This window comes from Lutra lutra, chromosome 8 (assembly GCF_902655055.1).
Source record: "Lutra lutra chromosome 8, mLutLut1.2, whole genome shotgun sequence".
Taxonomy (NCBI): Eukaryota; Metazoa; Chordata; class Mammalia; order Carnivora; family Mustelidae; genus Lutra; species Lutra lutra.
Genome location: NC_062285.1, coordinates 55,943,684 through 55,959,767, shown reverse-complemented (window position 1 = coordinate 55,959,767; position 16,084 = coordinate 55,943,684). Strand labels below are relative to the sequence as shown.

Genomic DNA, 16,084 nt, shown 5'->3' with positions numbered 1-16,084 from the left:
TTATCATCATGTTCTACTTTCTACCATGTTAAAATAAAAACTTATATTGGACACTACACAGTGTGTGAACCATCATTCAAGTAACATCTTCTTTCAGCAAGATACACAGTTTTTTAAACAAGTGATGGGGGTGAAGGAGAGCACTTGTTGTGATGAGCACTGGGTGGTGTTGTATGTAAATGTTGAATCACTATATTGCACACTAGAATCTAATATTACACCGCATATTAACCAACTGAAATTAAAATAAAAACCTTACTGTTGACCGCCTTCTGCCGCATGTGCCTGCAACGCGATGCCCAAATCCAAGCGCGACAAGAAAGTTTCCTTAACCAAAACTGCCAAGAAAGGCTTAGAACTGAAACAGAACCTGATAGAAGAGCTTCGGAAATGTGTGGACACGTACAAGTACCTTTTCCTCTTCTCCGTGGCCAACATGAGGAACAGCAAGCTAAAGGACATCCGGAGCGCCTGGAAGCACAGCCGGATGTTCTTTGGCAAAAACAAGGTGATGATGGTGGCCTTGGGTCGAAGCCCAGCTGACGAGTACAAAGACAACCTACATCAGGTCAGCAAGAAGTTGAGGGGTGAGGTCGGTCTCCTTTTCACCAACCGCACCAAGGAGGAAGTGAATGAGTGGTTTACAAAATACACGGAAATGGACTTCGCTCGAGCTGGAAACAAAGCAACTTTCACTGTGACCCTGGACCCAGGGCCCCTGGAGCAGTTCCCCCACTCCATGGAGCCACAGCTGAGGCAGCTGGGCCTGCCCACCGCCCTCAAGAGAGGTGTGGTGACCCTGCTGTCCGACCACGAGGTGTGCAAGGAGGGCGATGTGCTGACCCCAGAGTAGGCCCGCGTGCTGAAGCTTTTCGGGTATGAGATGGCTGAATTCAAGGTCACCATCAAATACATGTGGGATGCACAGTCCGGAAGGTTCCAGCAGATGGGAGATGACTTGCCCGAGAGTGCATCCGAATCAGCAGAAGAATCAGAGGGGGAGGACAATGGCTGACGGACACTTGGCTGGTCTGTGGGACCGCCATCCCGCTGGCCGAATAGCAGGGAGGGCATGAGGGATGGACTGCTTTTTTGTAAGCAATGAAACTGTCTGCGGGTGGCTCCTGTGGACAGCAAAGAGAACATTTTCTAGGAAAAAAAAAAAAAAAACCTTACTGTTATGCTGAAAAAAATCATAATAAAAAAATAGTAAGTAAAGCAAAAAAAATATATAATTAAATTGAAAGATCACTACTGAAATAACTTTATTTAACAAATGAACAAAAAATGTATATTACCGCATAGGGTTAGCTCCCTTTATAGCTAAAGTTTGATCAAAAAAGAAAAAAAATCTAAGTATGGGTAAATCCTTATGTTACTAAGTCTTAGTCATTAGCAATCATAATTCAGTCTAATTCTGGTCTTCTCTCCAGACTCGATTACAGTGCTCTTCAACTCACCCCTAAATCTTTATCTCATACTGGATTCTCTCCCAGGGCTTCTTTAGGGCCAAATACTATTCCCCAAGATAGCCTTGATTAAAAAAAAAAAAAATTTCTTTGGCCAAATAAGTTTGGAAAATGAAAATTCTATAGCTTTCCCTTGAGGTTTTGATAAAGCACATTTAAAAGCCCTAAGAAGTCACATAGAAAAAAATAATTTACTTTTACTTTATTAGAGTTTCCCAAACTTAACAACAAAACCTTTCTATCTTAACCCTTATCAATACACACTTAGAGAAGCACTAGTCCAGCTATGCATCTGGAATGGATGAGAATGGGCACATAGGGAAGCCAAGGGGTTAAGGCATAAAGTTAAAGAAACCGGCCTTATGCCCAAAGAGAAAGCACTTGCTCCATGCATGAGAGAGGAAGCTGAGAGCAGACTAAAGCCTGAAGGTAGATGAAGTAAGGAGAAGAGCTCTGGGATGCTGGAAAATGGAGTAGGTCCCCAAGGACCAATTCTCCTGTCAACACAGATCACTCACCAGCCATGGTCTTGCTGCCTTGACCTTCCCTCAGGAAGCACCATGGGGGAAAGTCCTCATCCCTTTTTTTTTTTTTTTCAGCATAACAGCATTCATTATTTTTGCACCACACCCAGTGCTCCATGCAATCCGTGCCCTCTACAATACCCACCACCTGGTGCCCCCAACCATCCCTTTTCATTGGCATCCTGAATATTCTGGACCTTAAATGACCTCTTCTCTTTCTCTTTCTTTGCAGGGTGGAGGGGTGGAAAACATGGAGACCTTGGAGTTAGGCAGGTGCTCAAATCCCAGCCTTGCCGTTTTCCAGTTACAAGACCTCCAGCGAGTCATTTTACTCTCTGCCCTCGGTTTTCTGTTTTCTAAATTTGTGTTAGCATAACCACCTCATTAGGTTGTTATGAGGACTAGAGGAAGTAGCATTAGAGGCCCCTCCACAGGGCAAGTGGTCAGCATATGGCAGCTCCTGTGATGATGATGATGTTGATGTAAGAGCCTTCCGAGAAGATACCAGTCTAGAGGCTAAAAGGAGGGAGGAATGTTAAAGGGTAGCCCAGTTTAGGGTCAATGAAGCACTGAAGTCTGATGATTTTTGCATCAAATTGCAAGGAATCACAGTGTCAGCATGGCAAGTTCCATAAAAGCCAGTCTCCATGCCTGGCCAAGCCAGTTTCCCACTACAGGGGCTCATCAGTAATGCCGTCCATCCATCAGTCAACAAATATTCATTGGGCTACTGCATACTTCCAAGAATTGTGGGGGCTATCCTTTAGCGACAAGAATGTCCTCTTTCTAATCTTTGCTCCTTTTATCTATCTATAAAACGAATATAAAAATGGCTAATGTAGGGGCGCCTGAGTGGCTCAGTGGGTTAAGCCGCTGCCTTCGGCTCAGGTCATGATCTCAGGGTCCTGGGATCGAGCCCCGCATCGGGCTCTCTGCTCAGCAGGGAGCCTGCTTCCTCCTCTCTGCCTGCCTCTCTGCCTGCTTGTGATCTCTCTCTGTCAAATAAATAAATAAATAAAATCTTTAAAAAAAAAAATGGCTAATGTGGACTGAGTGCCTGCCATACACCAGGCACAAAATTAAGCTGTTTATGAGTATAATTTCTAATGGTCATAAAAACGCCACAAAGTCAAAATTTTCACTCTCATTTCATAGATAAGGACACGAGCTTAGTTAGGTCAATTAACTTGCCCCAAATCAATTAACTGACTGACCTAGGGGTTTTTTTTTTAAGATTTTATTTATTTATTTGTCAGAGAGAGTGGGAGAGAGCACAAACAGGGGAAGAGGCAGGCAGAGGGAGAACCTGGCTCCCTGCTGAGCCAGGAGCCCAACGTGGGACTCCATCCCAGGACCCTGGAATCATAACCTGAACCAAAGGCAGATGCTTACCTGACTGAGCCACCCAGGTGTCCCAGCCTAGGGTTTTAATTAGGCTATCCAAATCCTGTCATGAATTCATGTGGGCTGCAGCAAGTCAAATCACACCACCCAGACTGAAAAGTGAAATGTCCACTTCGACATTTAAAGAACCCACCCACAGAAAGTGATGGACAGACATGCCTGGAAGCACCCACTTGTATGAATGAAAATAGTTTGAAACCTTGCGAATTCCTCTTTGGCATCAAAGAGAAACACCCATCATTATCAAGGTTATTTCCCCCAGTTGATCTCTGGCTTCTGTACTGGAGATCAGAACTCTCTAGAGTTGAAGGTGGACCTGCCCGCCTCACAGGAACTCGGAAGCCCGAAAAAAACCTCTCCTGCTTGCCTAGGAACTCCAGGCTTGGTTTGGAACAAAACCAGGTTTGGAGCTTCTGGCTCCTCGAGACTCCAGAGAGCTGTTAGCACCACGCTCCGGAGCTAGTACAAGAGAGGGCATCCCAGAGAAGGCAAAGTCAGCCAGCCCCATTCACTCCCGTGGTTGCAAGTGTAGGCTTTGGATTAGAGGCCAAGATCTACCACTTCCATTGCTGAGACCAGGCGTGTTACTCTGCCTCTCTAAGCCCCAGGTTCCTCATCTAGAAAATGAGGATAATAACCACCTGCCTCCTATGGTGAGGATTAAATGAAATGACATGTGCAAATTACCCGGCGTACGACTTGCGCCAGTAAGTACAGAACAACAACGAGTTGTTTAATCGTGTTGTTTTTGTGAAATATGTCAGAACAACATTGCATTGAAGAGCCCACCCTATCCTTTTCCAGTACCTCATTAGCTCAGTAAAATTCACAGTGTCACGTGAGAGACACTGTGAACATTGTGATGCACAAAGATGAAGAAGGCACATCCATCCCTTTGAGTTCCTTCCAGGCTAGTGTGAAGAACAGACATGAAACTGGTCATCTTAATACAAAAGGGCAAGTGAGAAAAGGGGGTTAACAGGTCCCATGGGAGCACAGGCAGACCTCAGGGCCATGTGGCGGTCCAGCAAATCCTGTAGGAGGTGGAACCTGAATGATCGTTCAGTGATAGTAAGAGCTAGTCAAGTAACTGAAGATGGAATGAGTATTCCTAGCAAAGGGGAAGACTGTCAAAGGCACAGAGCGTAAAACGGCCAGGTTTATTCCAGAACTGAAATACTTAGCAGTTCATTGGCACAGGTCTTGCAAATGCCCACGTAGGGCCACACTGCTTGCCTGGCTTCTTTCCTGTGCCTTTGTCCAGAGCAGAAGGACATTTCTCTTTTAAAATAAACTCCTAAAAATATCTACTTCCCTCAAAGGGAAAATTGTCTCTATTCAGCTCAGCTATAACCAAGATCAGTGTAACCAAGGATCCTTTCCTAAGGAGAGGGGTGAATGAGATGACCTCTTGCCTGGTTTCCGAGTTTCTCCACAGCAGCCCTACTGACACTTTCAGCTTTATAATTCTTGATCAGGGGTCTGTCCCGTGCCTTGTAGGTGCTTACACTCTAAATGCCCATAGGACTCCTTCCGTTGCAACAACCAAAAATATCACCAGACATTACCATATGTTCTCTCTGGAGGGGGAGGGGAGATTGCCCCCTATGAAAATCTCTGCTTTACTGCCATCTAGAACCATCCTTTCCTGTCCCCATCTTCTCCAGAAGTTGATGTCACCACGGATTCTGAGGATAGCAGATTGCTCCCACAATACCCCCATCAGTGGTATCCTAGGAGAACCAACTAGCCTTCAGCCTGGGCTGGAAATATCAGGGCTGATTAGACTGATTTTAGGCACAACAGAGATGTTTATTGTACAGTTCCCAAAAGGGCTTGTGAGAAATATAGATAAATATGTGAAGAAGTACTTTTAGAACTCAAGTGAGTTTTTCTCAGTCTTTCCAAAATTGTTGCGGGGTGTCTACATTTCTGGCCTTGGAAGCAGAGGGAGAATGCACAGGGGCCAAAGTGCTGAGAAGACAGAGAAGGGGCAGCCCAAATTCCAAGAGATGAGATTTCTGATGTTTGCCTAACAAGCCCCACCCAGCTCTAGGTGAAACAGAGAACAGTCACACAGAGAGCTTCCTACAAATTACCCAGAACTTTCTATGCAAATCCTGATCATCAGCAGTCTGGAGTATCCAGAGGCAGATTCTTGTGGAGGAAAACAATCCCCTGGTTCCCTCAACTGAGCCTTTTGTGACTGTATCACCATCACTGTTGATACTTGTTCTGACCCATAGCCTACATCCCAGAAGGAGAAAGAATGAAATAACCCAAAATCTAAAAACCCATCTTGGTTTCCTTGACCTGCAGGAATGCGTGAACCAATGAGTCAACAAGCTCTTGGAACAGGAAGAAACTGTTTGGTGTGTTCTTCCCTGGTGGGGTGTGGGGAGGGAGTAGGCAGAGAGGAATGGATGGGGATGGGATTGGGGTGAGGGACTGCAGTTGGGTCCCCGTGGCATCACAGGAGGGTGTACCACTCCACACCCAAGGAGCAAACAAAACAGGAGTGAACCAAAGCAGAGAGAGCCCCAAATCCCAGTTTAAGGCGTACAAGTCAGCATTATTCAATAGTCATGGAGAGTTCCCCTGTGGGCAAACAAACATGCCTCAGAGTATAGGAAAAGAATGGACAACACAGCACCAATTGGCTCCTTACTCAAAAGATAAAAAAGTCTAGTCAAGTGGAAGAAAGCAAACCCAAGCCCAGAGACTTAAGAGCACCTGAAAAATCACCATAGAATTTCACAATTCTGTAAAAGCTGAAGTGAAGAAAAAAGAGGAGTCCTCAGAATTAGGCAAAGTTCCCTGGAAGTGTTTCCAGCCTGGATCAGAAATGATCAGGGCTAAATAGAGAATATCCAGCCACGCATGGAGTTAATTCCTTCAGTCTCAGGTCTTAGCACTGAGTTCACCTGCTTGGTCATTTCTTTGGGACAATGACACCTCCAAGAAATAGCCCTCTCCATGGTGCCATTCCTCCTGAGCCAGCCTATCCCTGGCTACTCTCCCCTTTAAGAAGCTGCATGGATTCCCCCTGACACCTGAAGGCAACTTAGATGGTTGGGGTGTCCTGAAAACCCCCACAGGATGCACAGGGGCCAGTGGCTAGAGTCCAGGAAGAACAGCAAAGGAAAGAAGCCATTGGCTGAATGTGAACTTTGAGACATGGATAGCGTCCCAAAAAAGGCTAGTCCTCATCTGGGCGTCCTTTGGAGCCCATTTAGAAACCCCTTGACTTCTCAGAGGTAGGTATTCTGGAAAACTTGGCCCAGCCTCTACTGCCTGGCTGATTGTTCTCTTCTCCTTGACTCTGGATGCTGGAGCTCAGCCTGGGCCCTCTTTTCTTTCATCCACCTGGGAGAGCTCAGCAGTTGCCATGGCTCTAGAAACAACCCTAACCATCCTTATGCAGATGATATCCAAATGGGAGTCTCTAGTCCTGATATGTGTCCCTTCTGAAACCACATTCACTGCTCCAGCTGTAGGCCAGATGTCTACCTTGTGAGCAGCTCAAACTTATCTAGAGCCGAACTCCTGAAGGGCCTCCTCAGACCCATCCTACCTTCGGCCCCTCCCTTCCCTCCCCTCTGCAGACGGCATCAGCCGTGATGCAGCTGCTCCCCCTGGAAAACCAGGCAGCACAGGCACATCTTCCTTCTCCTTCATGCCTGCATCCAATCTGTTCACAAGTCCTGCCATTTCTCCAGGTCAGCCGCCAGGTTCTCTTCCCCATACACTTACCGCAGAGCTTGAAGTTATTTTGATTGTTTGTTTGCTTACTTTGTTGTTGTGCTCCCTTATTACAACAAGAGCAACACATCTTATTTTTGCTCACCGATGTATCTCCAACATTTAGCCCAGTGCCTGAGAGTTAACTTAGTGAATATTGGTTGAAGGAAGGAATGCATTAACAAAGACTTCACGCAAGGGGAAGCAGCTGTCCCATCACTGGCCTGGCACCTTCCCGCACACCCAGCCCTCTGAGCTCTGAGCTGGGGCAGGCACTGGGTCTCACCCAACTAACCTTGTCCATGAAGGGATGCCAGCCAGAAAAGGCACCTTCCTGCCCAAAGATGAAGCAATAGCTATCAAATCCCACATCCTGCAAAGAGTCTTCCTGGGAGATCAGAGAGAACTGGCCCTGGATTGCTCTGCTAAGTGAGAACATAGGATGTCCGTGCAAATCTCAAGCCCCAGTTGCTGGTTTTCTCTGTTTAATTATCATTTCCCTTCTCTGGAAGAAATTCAGCTTTGGCCTAAGATGGAAATATTGCTTCCCTGGCCCAGCCTGGCTTACCATTTCTACTCCATTGCCTACGTGTTCTCTGAGTACCCAGGCAGCTGGCCATGAGGGGAGAAAATATAGCCTCAGAGACAGTGTGGGGCAGGGGCAGGAGCTCCAGGCTTAGGATGCTTGGGTGCACTCCCAGCTCAGACCTTCAGAGGCTCTGGGATCCTAAGCAAACCACCAGACCTCTCTGACCCTCGGTCTCCTTCTTTGCAAATAAAGCTCTTGGACTCCTTGAGACTGAGTTTCTTCTAGCCATGCCCTTCCAGAGAGCACTGCCATGGCTAACTGATACTTTATCAGGGCTTCCTGGTTCTGGAAGCTTCCATGGCTGGCACACAACCTAAGAACCCAGTGTGCATGCAGACAGGTGTAGGACATTTTCCCACCAGTGTCAATAGTTTTTTACCCAGAAAGGAGGTCTCTGTGGGCAAAGCTGGGTTAAAGACAGCTAACAGGTAGTCTTTGCTACAAGCCTTCTCAGAACCTCTAATATGTGCTCCAAGGAGGAAAGATTTAAAGGACACAGAAGGCTTTCTGCAGAGCTCCCTCTACAGAGTGGGGGTTTGGGGTCAGACTTTGAGATAGGTAGCTCCGGGAAATCCCTGCAGCCCTGGAGGTCTAGCAGCTCACACTTGCCCAGGTGCACCTGGATGGGGTGGAAAGCTTTCAGCTTGTCAGCTGGAGTAGGAACCAGCGCCAAGGAAAGAACTCCTCCATCCCCAAGCTCTTCAACAACTGAAGGCCCTCTTAGGTTCCCCCACATGAGAGAAGGCAAGGGGGAGATGAAAGTCTACAAGGTCCCAGCTTTCCCTCTAAGAACTGTGAGTCAACAGGACCTCCTGGAATGTGACCCTAACAGCGCCTCTCCCCTACCCCCTCACCATGCTCAAACAATACAGGAACCACCCAATCTTGCCCATTTCGATCCCATACAGTGGACAGGAGGGAGTGACTGCCTTAGAGGCAAAGAATCAGCATTCCAGCTGTTCTGCAGACAGACAGCACTGGGAGAGGGTGACAGGAGTCACTCCAGTGGGGAGAAAGGTGGCCAGGGAAGACACAGAGTCCTGATGTGAAACACAATGCACTTTATTGGCGACAGAATGGTTGGCAGAGGGGTCTGTGCGTTATATACATCAGAACTGGTGACCATTTCCCCCAGGGAGGGGACCCCAAGGGCAGGACAAGGTGGTGGCTCAGGCCACTCCTGGACAACCAGGCAGAGACGGGAGCCCGAGAGAGCACCCGGAGTTCTCGAGGCTAGGCTCGGCCAGGGGTCCGGATGGAGGAGCCAGAGGCCCCGGTCTTTGAGCCCCAAAGAGCGGCTAGGAGGGGGCGGTGCTGGGATGGGTGTGGAGGGTGCGGGGTGGCGCTGACTGCGGAGGGAAGGCGCGGCTGGGGGCACGAGGCACTGGGGAGGCTGCGGGGCCCAGGCGCAGCGTTTATCTCGAGCAGCGCTGCGAGGACTGCGAGAACTTGACGCTCCCGCCCCGGTTGCTGCCGGAGCTGAAGCCTCCGCTGCTCACCCCGCAGCGAGCCCCGGAGCCGAAGCTGCTGCTGCCGCCGCCGAAGCCGCTGCTGCCGCCTCCGAAGCCGCTGCCGCCGCTGAAACCACGGCCGCCGCCGAAGCCGCAGCTGCCGCCGCCGAAGCCGCTGCCACTTGCCCGGCCGAAGCCACTGCCCGCGCCCCCTCCCGCACCGAAGCCGCCGCCGAAGCCGCCGCCTAATCCACCTGCCGAGCCCGATGTCGCGCCGCCACTGCTGACCACGGCTGCAGGGGAGAGGACAGAACAGTGATTAGCGCCCAGCGCCCACCTCCCTCTATCGTAACTAATGGGCCCGGGATGATGGGCATGAGACCGGGGCGGCTTTGCTCCTGATGATCACTGTGATGCAGTCTAATGGCATAAGGTGCTCGCCCCGTAGTGCTAAGTCCTTAATGAATCTCCCAGTGGTTCCTTCTACCTATGGTCAATTCTTGATGACGCCGTTGGAGATGATCCAGAATTTCTCTGCCCGTTAACAGGCTCCCTGCTGGATATTCCCGGTCCCATATAGATCAATTAATAGTGCCCTGAACCCAAAACAATGACAAAAGCAGATCTGCTGCCCCTTCCACCCATGGAAAACCTCTCCAACTTCCACAGAAATATTTTCTAAGTAAGATGCTACTGCCCTGTGTGAGTGTAGATATTTCAGAATCGGTTCTCATTGTCATGATTATTTTGGCTACTTACAGATGCTGACAGCGCTCTGGCACTCTCCAGACATCCTATAGGAGAAAGCAAGAGACAGCTCTGTCACAAAGCAAATTTCCAGCAATCTTTCATGGATGAAGATGTTGAACAGCAACCAGAACTAATTCAGAAGCCAAGCAGATCAGTGCTGTTTCTGACCCTTCTGTGGACCATAACAGACCCCTGTGCACACTGGTTTCACTTGAACTTTGGCCATCTATGGAGAGAGTGGGCTTGTGAAAGCAAGTGCTTCTCTGCAGAGCCTGTGGAAGGTGGAGGCCTCTCTCCATATAGCAGGCCTCTGTTCTCATTTACTTGGTCATTTATCAGGCTCTCAGCAGGTGCCTTCTGTCAGGGAGGGTGGGGAGATGGAATTAGAGCCCACCTGCACTCCTCCCCCTCCAGCAGCTTCCTGTAGGTGGCGATCTCCACATCCAGGGCCAGCTTGACGTTCATCAGCTCCTGGTACTCCTTCAGCAGCCGGGCCAGGTCATCCTTGGCCTGCTGTAGGGCAGCCTGCAGCTCTTGGAGCTTGGCATTGGCGTCCTTGAGGGCCAGCTCCCCGCGCTGCTCAGCCTCAGCGATGGCCGCCTGCAGGTTGGCATTCTGGGGCAGGGAGAGGCAGGAGAAGAGATGAGCCTAGGAGGGTCCCATACTCTCTGAGTCTTACAATAGCTTATCCCATAGCAAGCATTTTCAAGCCAGGCAACAGCACTCCCCAACACCTCTATCTTGTCTTCATCTACTGAGATATATTCTCTATGGATTGCCAGCCCTCTAGACTGGCCTGGTCTTTGAACTCCCTGGAGGCCAGTGCTGCCTGAGATGACCCCAGAAGTCTGTTCCAGACTAGGACTCATGAGATCCTTGCCCCCAGCCCCCACCAGTCCCATCCATTGCCATCCCACCTGCTTCTTAACATTCTCAATCTCAGCCCGCAGCCTCTGGAGCATCCTGTTGAGCTCCATGATCTCACTCTTGGTGCTCTTCAGGTCATCCCCGTGTCTGCCAGCCGTGGTCTGCAGCTCTCCCAGCTGGGGAACAGAAGAGAAGATGAGGTGTTGATGCAGCTTTGACTGACTTGTCTCTCCATCCCTAACATCACCCACCCATTCTTGAGGTGCTCAGTAAGCATTTGTTCAAATGACATTGATTATGCTTCAGCAGGGACACTTTGGAGGCCACAGTTGCCATCTGGGTTGCCATGGTCAGCGTTCTCCCACCCTTCAGTCCCTGAGCAAGCTAGAATCTGTCCCACATGGTCTGACAGGGGACAGTGGAACCACCTTCCACCAGGGCCGGCACTTTCTGCAACTGAACAACCATTAGAAAGATGTCCCCAGAGAGTAGAACCAAGAGGAGTCCTCCCAGTGACCGCAGGACTCACCACCCAGCAGGCCCATGGGCCACGGCCTCCCTGAAACCTTTCAGAGGTGTCTAGCTCCCACCTTGGTCTGATACAGCGCCTCAGCCTCGGCCTTGCTTCTCTGGGCGATCTCCTCATACTGGGCCTTGACCTCGGCGATGATGCTGTCCAGGTCCAGGAAGCGGTTGTTGTCCATGGATAGGACCACGGATGTGTCGCTGACATGGCTCTGCATCTGGGACAGCTCCTACCAACACAGAGCCTATTAATTTCTCAGGGCCTCTGCAACAAACATACAGAGGCCTGGAAACAACAGACCCATTCTCTGGCTCAGCACTGAAGGTACACCTACCCCACCCTGCCCCGCAGCTCCTCAGAGAACCCCAAGTCTGCCGTCCACCCTGTGGAACCCCAACAAGGGGCACTATCTCTTCCTGGGCTCTAGAAACCAAAGTGCCCCAGTCTTGAGACTATCTCACCTTCCCTTGCTCCCCTCTTAGGAGGTAACATCCTCACCATATCATAGAGGTTCGTCAGGAAGTTGATTTCATCCATTAAGGCATCCACCTTGGCCTGAAGCTCCACCTTGTTCATGTAGGCGGCGTCCACGTCCTGGGAAAGACAGAAGCATAAAGGCCTCATTCCCCCAAGGAACAAACAACAAACTGCACGTGCAGCAGGAAAAAGTCAGGAGAGGCTGGTGACTGACCAGTCCTTGTCCGAGGCTGGTCTGCACGTGAAGGAGTAACTCACATCCCACTGGGATGATTCAAAATGGAAAACAAACGAACTGACTCTTTTAGGGATCTTTCCAGACTACAAAGAACCTGGCTTCTCTTTTTTGCTCTAAGTGTCTGAATCTGGCAGCTCCATGGCGGTGGAGTAAGAAGATTTCCCAGCTTAGCTGGAAACCTGTGCCCACAAGCCCCAGGAACCTCACACACAGCCCTTACCTTCTTCAGGGTCACAAATTCATTCTCAGCAGCTGTACGTTTATTGATTTCATCCTCATACCTGTAAGGATTAAAGAGAAATAGCTGAGTTTGGGTTTTGAGGTAGTCATAAACCACTTTCGTCTGAAACTGAAAGTTCATCTCTCCATCCCTGTCCCTCAGCAGCCCCTCTCAGCGGAACACATCCTCCTTACTCTCCCCCTCTTCGTTAGGGGGACCGGCCATTCCAGTTTGCCCCAGAACGCTGGCCTTGTTCTAGCATTGAAGACTTTCAATGGGAAAGTCTGGGAAGCCTCTCTGTGCCAGGGAAACTGGGATGGTTGGTCAGCACACCATGAGTTGTCCCAGCATCCTTCAGATCCTAGAACCAGAATCTTCCCCAACATGGACCATGAAGAAGTGCTTCCTCAAGCCTACACTCATTCCACTTGCCATAACTTCCCTTGTCTTTGGGGAAGGAGGGTGAGCAGGGAGCCCAATGAACCAAGCTGCCCTCTGTGAAGGTAAGGAGAGGAAGACAGTCTAGGTGCTGGGGGCGGGGGGTGGGATGGACAGAAAGAGTGCGGGAAGAGCTGGGACTCCGAAACCTGGTTGCCCATGGCAACTTCCCATTTGTGCATCTGTCACTCACTTCTTCTTGAAGTCCTCCACTAGGTCCTGCATGTTCCTCAGCTCTGAGTCCAGGCGGCCCCTCTCCCCCAGGATGCTGTCCAGGTAGCTCCGCTGGTTGCTGATGTAAGTCTCAAAGAGGGGCTCCAGGTTGTTGGTGCCAGTCATGGAATTTGTGCCCTGCTGCTGGAGCAGGCTCCACTTGGTCTCCAGGACCTTGTTCTGCTGCTCCAGGAACCGCACCTGCATGGGGGGGAAGCTGCATCAGACAACACTAGTGGCAGAGGCATGGTGTGGGGGAAGGTTCTGAACCACCAGTGGTTCAGGTAGGACTAAGTGTCTGAATCTCCCCATCCCCCGGCACAAAGGCCTAGAAAGGATGTGAAGTTAGGTCCCTACTGTAGCTGGAGAGTCTATGGGCAGATGACTGCTTGATTTGGGCTGCTAAAGATGCAGCATGGTTTGGAAAGTTCTAGAAGGAGGAGAAACACGTGGGACAACTGGAAATAACCCCTGTCTGGAAGCAGTTTTAAAGATGACTGCTCTGCATCCCCAAGGGACTTCAGGACTCTAGCCCAAACTGCAAAAATACAGTGCACTCTGCAGAAATGTACTTGAACTCAGCAGCATAGCTTCTAACTAAAGCTCTGCTGACACTCAGCCCTTCAAGGGATGTGAATCACTGGGAACTGATACTGATTGGAATGCCATAATCAGCATGGCAGGGAGGATCCCATCAGTGTAAGCTACCCTGGTCTGGAGGGCACCAAGCACCCCTCTCTTCCAGACCAGGTCAATTTAGGGGTGCAGACTCACTGCCAGCTTCTCTGCAGACCTGTTGGGACTAAGGTTCCAGGTAAGCCTCTTTAATCCCTTCTTTAGGGCATCCACCTCCTTTGCCTGGCACAGGGGCAAGGAGGGAGCAGGCCTCCCAGAAAGCCTCAAAGGGCAGCTCATGTCCAAAAAATGCCCAGTCCTGGGTCAGACCCGTCCCTGCCAGGGGTCGTGGCTCTTGCTGTGTGTTGCCAGTGCTGCAGCCCAGGCCTAAATAAGGCAACAGTCAGGAGACTGGAGCAGGGAGCCAGAGAAGCAGGACTTGCAGATGTCCAGGTCCAAAGAGGAGCCCATTGTCTTCCCTACACAAGGGACCATGTAGGCAAACTCATCAGCCTTGAACGTCTTCCCAGACTGTAGAGCTCTGCCTAACCATCCCCCTCCAGCCTGGCTCATCCAAGATTGATCCTAAACACTGTCTGAAAGTCAAACTCAAAGTCCCAGCCCAGAAATGGGGGCCCAGTCCAAACTTCATCACCTTGTCGATAAAGGAGGCAAACTTGTTGTTGAGGGTCTTGATCTGCTCCCGCTCCTGGGTCTTTACTTGCCCTATCTGGGGGTCGATCTCCACATTGAGGGGCTGCAGGAGGCTCTGGTTGACGGTCACTTCCTGGATTCCTCCGGGGAAGCCACCAGGACCGAAGCCACCAGGCCCCCCAAAGCCACCAAGCCCACCAAAGCCACCAGGCCCACCAAAACCACCAGCCCCTCCTAAGCCACCAGCTCCTCCAAAGCCACCAAGCCCACCTAAGCCACCAGCTCCTCCAAAGCCACCTCCCATTCCTCTGCCACCACCAAAGCCACCACCAAAGCCACCTCCATAGCCACCCCCAAAGCCACTGCCACAGCTGCTACGCCCTCCCCCAAAGCCACCAGCCCGGGAGCCACCAGCCACACTGATGGAGATGCTCTTGTTGCCACCCAGGCTGTAGAGGCTGCGACTGCCAAAGCCACCTGCTCCGGCCCGGAACCCACAGGCCCCTCCACCAGCTCCCCCAGAGCGGGTCACACAGCTCATCCTGCTGCTGCCAGAGACCACGGCAGAGCGGCCCGAGAAACCCTGGCTGCCGCCACCAGATGTCTTGCAGACTTGTCTGTTCATGGTGAGAGAGCTTGATGAAGGAAGAGCACGAGAGTTAAGCAGGACACTGAGAGTCAGAGGAAGAGGGAAGGGAACTGAAGACTTGTGCAGAATAAATCCCTTTATATACCTCAAGGAGGTGGCTGGGCTCAAACCAAGGAGAGATAATTAATCCCAAACAGTTATGGGTGGTGTTTGCCTCCAAGGCAATAAGTTTGTTCCAGGCTATTAAACACACCTTGAAAATAATCTGAAATGGTAAAAATGCTAAGGTGGCAGGCTTACCTGGCAGGGGGTGGCGCCTGGCGTGCCTCATGCTTGGGCATGGCCACCTCCTAGCTTTGTCTTACAGGACCCAAGAGGCACACTCATCCCTGCCATGTGCTCAGCAGCCATCTATCTGCCTTCCGCTGTGGAATGACTGGACTGGAAGGTGGGTTCGGGAGGTTCTGGTTGTCTGGGTAGTGGAAACAGTGAAGCCCACCCAGACTCAATGCAAGGATCTCGACAGAAGGGATGATTCAGTTCACTCCACAGCCAACACATGGCCATCGAATACCCACTGTGTGCCCAGCTCTGTGCTAGGTTTGGGAATGAAATGATGACCTCTCTTCCTCCCTTTCTGGAAACAGAGCTCAGAGCCATGACAAATCTTCCTCCTATCCCAAGCAGCAGGTCAGGAGGCAATGGCATTTGGGTTCGTGACTGTCTTCCAAGAAAAAGGGCAGTTAGCACCTATGCACTTTGATGAGACATCAGCAAAATTCAACATGAGAAATGTTTGTTTGTTTCCTTGCTTGCTTGCTTGCTTGCTTGCTTTGAAAATTTCCCAGAGAAACTGTACGTTATTCCATATCTTGGTGCATCTCGAAAGCTTCCTTTCCTGCTTCCCACATTTTTGCCACTTCTCTGGTTTCAGCCCAAGTCCCAGAGGACAGGAAATTCAAACATCAATTCTACCACCTGTTCACCAAGTAATTACTGATCTTCTAACTCGTGCTAGGCACGGTGCAAGGTACAGATTCTCCGTGGTGAACAGGACACACGGGGACCATTCTCAGGTTAAGGGACTATGCTCCCAGGAGTCTGTAGCCTCAGTATCCAGACCCACCCCCAGCCTCGGGAAGCCAGACCAGCAGTGCCATAGCACGGCCATACATGTCTGACTCCGAAAGCCTGAGAACTTGCCAGCCTGGTGTTTTTCAGAGGCTTAGGACTGGGTTTGGCTTGTCCAAGAGGAAAGCCTGCCTGCCAAATTAGCCGCTTATCTCTCCAGGACAGGTCTTTTTTCATTCTCTCCGCCA

At 50.5% G+C, this 16,084-nt stretch overlaps 1 protein-coding gene and 1 pseudogene across 3 annotated transcripts; one reads left to right on the top strand and one right to left on the bottom strand.

Annotated features, from left to right (window-relative positions):
* Positions 1–270: 270 nt before the first annotated feature.
* LOC125106429 (mRNA turnover protein 4 homolog) lies at positions 271–1,147 on the top strand (annotated as a pseudogene).
* A 7,749-nt stretch (positions 1,148–8,896) lies between these two features.
* Positions 8,897–14,801, bottom strand: KRT3 (keratin 3). Of its 3 annotated transcripts, none has more exons than XM_047740461.1 (10): positions 14,447–14,801; positions 14,178–14,410; positions 12,888–13,108; positions 12,257–12,317; positions 11,820–11,915; positions 11,386–11,550; positions 10,846–10,971; positions 10,323–10,543; positions 9,938–9,972; positions 8,897–9,471 (listed from the first exon to the last, which is right to left on the bottom strand). In XM_047740461.1, the coding sequence occupies exons 1-10, from the start codon at positions 14,799–14,801 to the stop codon at positions 9,143–9,145; spliced, it is 1,842 nt and encodes a 613-aa protein (XP_047596417.1). In that variant the 3' UTR covers positions 8,897–9,142. The 3 variants fall into 3 exon arrangements, with proteins under 3 accessions (XP_047596417.1, XP_047596418.1, XP_047596416.1); XM_047740462.1 differs by having other exon boundaries at positions 14,178–14,407; positions 14,549–14,801; XM_047740460.1 differs by having other exon boundaries at positions 14,178–14,801.
* Positions 14,802–16,084: the final 1,283 nt, after the last annotated feature.